Below are 6119 nucleotides of genomic sequence, written 5' to 3'. Positions count from 1 at the left end.
TATCCTTTGAAAGAAATCTGGTGTGCTTCATCATTTGGCCTACGAACCCCATCTCCCTCTCTGGCCTCCATCCCAGGTCTAGGAGGAGGCCCATAGAGACGTGTTTCCAAGGAAAGCGTCTCTAAAGTGGTCCCCTCCTTTCCCCAGGCTGCCACTCACTGGCCGGCTCAGGGTGGGCTCCCGTCGGTAACTCCAGCGCCCACTAATTTGCCCTGGCAAATAGCACCGTGGACGTAATGACATTCTGAGTCCCTATGATGTGCCAAGATTATATACATTATCTGAAACCTCAAAACCTTGCTGTTTATGTGTTGCCATGTAATGCCTTTTGAAGAGGAGGAAAGTGAGGGGTCATGAGCATAAGCTATCCGTCCTAGACCACAGCAGGAAGGGAACAGGGAATTGTTCAGCTGAACTTCAGCCAACCCCCCTGTCACTATCTTGTGCACCTGCCCCCCAGCAGGGCCCTCAGTGAGGGTCTCTGTGGCCTTTAACCAGGTATTTGAGGAATAAAAGAGCTAAGAGAGGAAATGTTCCCCATCTTTAGGAAGTTCTCCAAATCCTGCAAATCATCCAGAACAGTGTAGGCAATTTGGTTTTCTAAGAACAAAAACACAAAACGCCAGGGTTGTGGAGGACGTTCCGAGGTCACGTAATCACTGCTTTCCCCACAGTTGGATGTACCCTGCGCAGATTCTTTTAGACTTCCAGAGAGGCAGATTCCATTTTTTTTCTTTAGCAATCTTTATTTGCAGGCTAACCTAACCTAATCTAAATACATGAGGCCTCTTTTTCATTCTTTTTCTCTTGTCCTGGGTTTATGAAAGATGCAAAAAAACACTGGTCATCATTTTCTCAAGATCACTTCTGGATTTTTTTTTTTTTTTTTTTAGCTTTTTCCTTTGCCCTTTCTCATAGCTTTTGTTTTTCTTTACTTTTGCCTACCTTTGTAACTCATATGAACACTCTAGGATAGACGTGAACTTTGGGATCTAACCAGCCCTGATATTTTACACTGTTAGCGTCTTCTCAGATGAAGACACCACCATAAACATGGGAGGAATTCTAACCTGGACTGTTTTGTTGAAAGATGGCTAAACATCCTGAGTCCGTTCGGTTGGTTAGACCCACCTCTTGAACAAATACTTGAACTCACTTGTCACGTTTTTTCTGTACACTTTTCCTTCAAAGACGTGGCAAAAATAGGGTGGGGCCTGGAAGAGTTTTGAGCTCTCAGAGGAAGGTACTCAGAATTCATGTGTCCTTCAGGTTCTAGGCCGTCTGAACACAGGTTCTGAGTAGGAGGGTGTCGGGTCTAGAGAAGGGAACTGGACGGGTATCCCTGAAACGCCAGGAAGCCGGGGGACAGGAAGCACAATTCCTCTCTGCCAAAGCGGTTTTCTTTTCTGGAAGATGGCTGGCAATGCCCGTGGGCTGTCTGGTACTATGAGAGAACAATCACTTAGGTCGCAGCTTGAGTGTTCTTGGCTTCCATGGAGGCTAAGGTGTTGAGAAGTTCAGAAAAAGGCACACAGGCTTGTGTTTGTTCTTTTCAGAGACTGGTTGGAAGAAGGGGAAGGGGGAGGAAGTGTGAGGAGTGGTTATGCTGGAGGGAGAGGGGATGGGGATGCTTCAAAGGCATCTTTTTCCTGCTATGTTATTACTAATAGTATGGTATTTGAGGATCTGCAATGGTTTTGCAAAAAGGCATTCAGTGTCAGTGAAGCGCTGACCCTTCTGTGATCACTATGGATCTTGTTTTTGCACCAGTGGGGCCTATTTCCTCGGGCACCCTGAGCATTTCACCTCCACAGCATTCCCAACAGCAGCTATCCTGATTACAGAAGGGCCAACAACCAACAAAAGTGTGAGTGTTTTTCCAGACCTAGAATCTTGCAAGCCAAGATGGAAAGTCTTAACAATTGCATCATTCCCAAAGCTACCTCAACTGAGGAAATACATTCTCTTAAGACAAATACCGTATGATTTCACTCATCTGTGCAATCTACAAGACAAATGAATAAACAAAAAGCAGAATCAGGGGATCCCTGGGTGGCTCAGTGGTTGTGACCCTGGAGTCCTGGGATCGAGTCCTACATTGGGCTCCCTGCATGCAGCCTGCTTTGCCCCTCTGCCTGTGTCTCTGCCTCTCTCTCTGTATCTCTTATGAATAAATAAATAAATAAATAAATAAATAAACAAACAACAAACAAAAATCTTAAAAAAAGAAAAAAGCAGAATCAGACCTATAAATACACAGAACAAAGTGATGATGCTGCAGGAGAGGAGAAGAGGGAGCCTGGGCAAAATGGGTGAGGATGAGTGGGAGGTGCAGGTTTCCAGTTACCAAGTAAATCAGGACAATAAAAGGCACAGCATAGGGAATTAAGTCAATGATACTGTCATAGTGTTGTATGGTGACAGATGGGAGCTACACTGGCGCTGAGCACAGCACAGAGAAGTTAAATCACTATGTTGTACACCTGAATGTAACATTGCCAACGAAACTCAAGAAAAAAAAAAAGAAAAAAAGAAAGAAAGACATTCTCTTGCTCCTGTGGGGTTCAAGATTAGGCCGGGAAGATATTTCATATTAACCGATGCCATACATCCTGCCTCCCCAACACGGGACTGGCTCTGGGAAACCCACACACCAGGGAGGCTAGGCTGCCCACCCGTTTACCTGATGGGAGCCCGGGTTAAGAATCACCTTGAACTCTAGGTCCCAGGCTCTCTAAAGCTGCACCGTCCAACAGAACTAGGGAAGCTGCATGCACACGGGAGCCTCCGGTGTGATGGGAAGTGCTCCGGTAGCCACACACGCACACACACACAGGTCAGATTAATGTAATCATGTATTTTATTTAATCCAGCCCAGCTACAATATTACTTGACACGTGATCAGTTAAGAACTAGAGCCGGAGAGCGCAGCGCTCTTGCAGGTGCGGTGCCTCCCGGCTCCCGGCTCCCGCCCGCGCGCCCGCGCCGAGCCCCACTGCAGGCCGCCGGGCCCGGGGCCACGCGCTCCTTCGCGGACGGTCCGAGGTGCGGGGGCGGGAGGCCTGGGCTGGGCAGACCGCGCGGGCGGCCTTCCGGGAGGCCGGGCAGAGCGGGGCCCGCAAGCTCCGGCTTCCCAGCGGCCCGCGGCTGTTTGCTTGCGGAAGCCGCTCCCCCGCCCGGTGCGGAGGGCCACGGCCCCGGGAGCTCGGCCCGGCGCGCGGCGCGGCTGCCACGTGGCGGTCACCGCGCGCTCCCGCCCCGGCCACGCTGGCCGCGCTCGGGACCCGGCGGGGCGGGGCGGGGCGGGGCGGGGCGGGGCGCGGGTGGGAGCCGGCGCGGCAGCGCCACCCGCCGGCCTCGCGGCGGCACTGCAGGCGCAGCGCCGGCCCCGCCCCCCGCCGGCGCTCCAGGCCCACCCGCCCCGCCCAGCCCCCGCCGGCAGCGCCCCCGTCGGTCGCGTGGCGTCACTGCAGGTGCAGCGTCGGCCCCGCCCCGGCCCCCTCCCCCGCCGGCCACGCGGCATCGCTGCAGGCGCAAGGCAGGCCCCGCCCCGGCCCCGCCCCGGCCCCGCCCCCGCCTCCGAGGCCCGCTCGGGCATCCCTGCAGGCGCAGCGCCGGCCCCGCCCCCCGCCGGCGCTCCAGGCCCACCCGCCCTGCCCAGCCCCCGCCGGCAGCGCCCCTGTCGGTCGCGCGGCGTCACTGCAGGTGCAGCGTCGGCCCCGCCCCGGCCCCTCCCCCGCCGGCCACGCGGCATCGCTGCAGGCGCAAGGCAGGCCCCGCCCCGGCCCCGCCCCCGCCTCCGAGGCCCGCTCGGGCATCACTGCAGGCCCCGCCCCCGCCCCGCCCCCGCCCCATCCCCGAGGCCGCTCGAGCATCACTGCAGGCGCACCCCGCCTCCGTCCCCGCCCCGCCCCCTAGGCCCGCTCGGGCATCACTGCAGGCCCCGCCCCCGCCCCGCCCCCGCCCCGCCCCCGCCCCCGCCCCCGCCCCCGCCCCCACCGCAAGCGCCCCAGGCCCGCCCCGCCCGCCGCCCCAGGATCCCGCGGCGGACGCCCTCCCGCGTCCCCCCAACCTCTCGGGATGCGGGGCTGGGGCTCGGCTTGCACAGGGAATTGGAAACGAGCCCCTGGAGCCTCGCGTCTCCTCTGCCGGGGCCCGGGCGGCAGGTCCCGGTGGCACCGGGGTCGCCGAGGGCGGCTTTTTTGTCTTTTTCCTGCTGTTTGTGTAGGTCCAGGATTTTCTCTTCCGGGTCACCTCTAACGCCCTCGAGGACGCCCATCATTTGCATTTCAGGAGGAGTCAATTGTTAATCCTGCCCGAAGTAACGTTTTCGGAAATGGCTTTTCCATTTTGGAGCTTCTGTTCCGAGAAGGGGAGGGTTTCTTAAAAAAAAAAAAAAAAAAGCAGGCGCGAGCAAAAGGCCCCAGCGAGGATCGAACTCGCGACCCCTGGTTTACAAGACCAGTGCTCTAACCACTGAGCTATGGAGCCTGCTCGTTACCTGGGCTGCTCCCGTTCAGGGACTTTGGAAGCAATATTGCGTTAGCTGGCAGCCTGTGCAAACCACTGACCTCATGCATCCATTATCAGTGATGATCCGAAAGACTATGAATTGCTAGAGAAAAGTGCCTACAGTTTGACAAGCATTAAAAAAAAAATCCCAAAGTCAAGGTCCTATGTCTAGGATTACAAAACACTAAGTTATGCCACTGACAAGGGCTGGCAGGGAACATGCAAAAATTGAATCGTGTTCTGGTCCTAGTCTGAGTGGTTCTTTTACGTGTGAAAAAAGCCTGGGAGCCGTTGTTTATATGACACATTGTATCAAGTTTAGTACTTCCAGGGAAGTTATGGGGAGTGTCTTTGCTTCTCATAAATTAGATAAGCTATTGATTATGGATGAATTAATGGGGTTAACAGTATTTATGGAGTCCTGGCACACCCCTGGACTTTGGAGATAGGGTGGATGAGTAAAGCTGCGTCCCTGCTCTTTCTTTAATGGCTGGGATCATAAAACTATGCCTCATTCTTTTTTGCTTATTAATGAACTGTTTGCCCAAAGAATGAAGTTATGGTTACAGCATGACCCATTCCTGCAGGAAGGAGAGAATGGAGGCCGTGCGGCCCAGTGCTCTGCGGGCCTCTCTCCTACAAGTGTCTGCTCACCTGCACTTGCTCAACAAAACCCTTCCTGACCTTCTGTTTGAAACTGCACCATGGTCCTTATCCTGTCCCTTTTACCCCGTACTACGTTCCCATTAGGTAATGTGCTTTATTGAGGCCTAAGGGTTTTGTTTTATAACCAGAATAGTGTGTAGCACATAGTAGGTACTCAATAAATGCTGAATGACTGACATCTATGTTAATTTTGTAAGCTAGGAGAAATCAGGAAAGTGCTTGGGGAGAAGGCTTCTCATCTCAGTTCCACTTGCACCGCCTCTGCATCCAAGCTGGAATTTGGCTAACACTCTTTGCATTGCCACACGGTTCTGGAGGCTACGAGTCCGATTCAAGATGTGGGTGTGGGCAGGGTGGTATCCTTTGGAGGGCTCTGAGGGAAGGACCCATCTCAGCCTCTCTTCTTGGCACTTATAGACGGCTGGCTTCTCTCTCTGTTTCTTAACATTCTCTCCCCTCCGTGCGTGTCAGTTCTGTGTTCAAATTCCCCCACTTTAGGGGGATCTCTGGGTGGCTCAGCGGTTTTGTGCCTGCTTTTGGCCCAGGGCGCGATCCTGGAGTCTTGGGATCGAGTCCCGCGTCGGGCTTCCGGCATGGAGCCTGCTTCTCCCTCTCCTCTGCCTGTATCTCTGCCTCTCTCTCTCTCTATGTCTATCATAAATAAATAAAAATAAATTAAAAAAAATTCCCCCACTTTATAAGGACGTCAGATTAGATTAGGACCCCCCTCGCTTTAACTTGACCACCTCTGTGAAGACTCTGTCTTCGCATTGGTCACATCCTGAGGCACTGGGGTTAGGGCTGTCACTTGAGAATTTTGAAGGGACACAATCAGTAACAAATGCAGGCAGGCATTCAGTTAAGGCAGGAGCAATGCCTCCTTCATTCCCTGACTGCCTCTGTTAGCAGAACTCACCAGCAACCTTCACTTGCCTCCCCCT

General features: G+C 54.1%; 1 protein-coding gene and 1 non-coding gene across 2 annotated transcripts; one reads left to right on the top strand and one right to left on the bottom strand.

Moving 5' to 3' along the window:
- The first annotated feature begins 2308 nt into the window (after positions 1-2308).
- LOC119877940 (basic proline-rich protein-like) lies at positions 2309-3918 on the top strand. The gene is made up of 2 exons (XM_038586441.1): positions 2309-2350; positions 2917-3918. The coding sequence occupies exons 1-2, from the start codon at positions 2309-2311 to the stop codon at positions 3916-3918; spliced, it is 1044 nt and encodes a 347-aa protein (XP_038442369.1).
- Positions 3919-4418: 500 nt separating this feature from the next.
- TRNAT-UGU lies at positions 4419-4491 on the bottom strand. Its single transcript has one exon. It is a non-coding gene; the product is annotated as a tRNA-Thr (tRNA).
- Positions 4492-6119: the final 1628 nt, after the last annotated feature.

Source organism: Canis lupus, chromosome 38, assembly GCF_011100685.1.
Source record: "Canis lupus familiaris isolate Mischka breed German Shepherd chromosome 38, alternate assembly UU_Cfam_GSD_1.0, whole genome shotgun sequence".
NCBI classification, from domain to species: domain Eukaryota; kingdom Metazoa; phylum Chordata; class Mammalia; order Carnivora; family Canidae; genus Canis; species Canis lupus.
The sequence above is the reverse complement of the archived record's forward strand: the minus strand, read 5'-3'. Positions and strand labels throughout refer to the sequence as shown.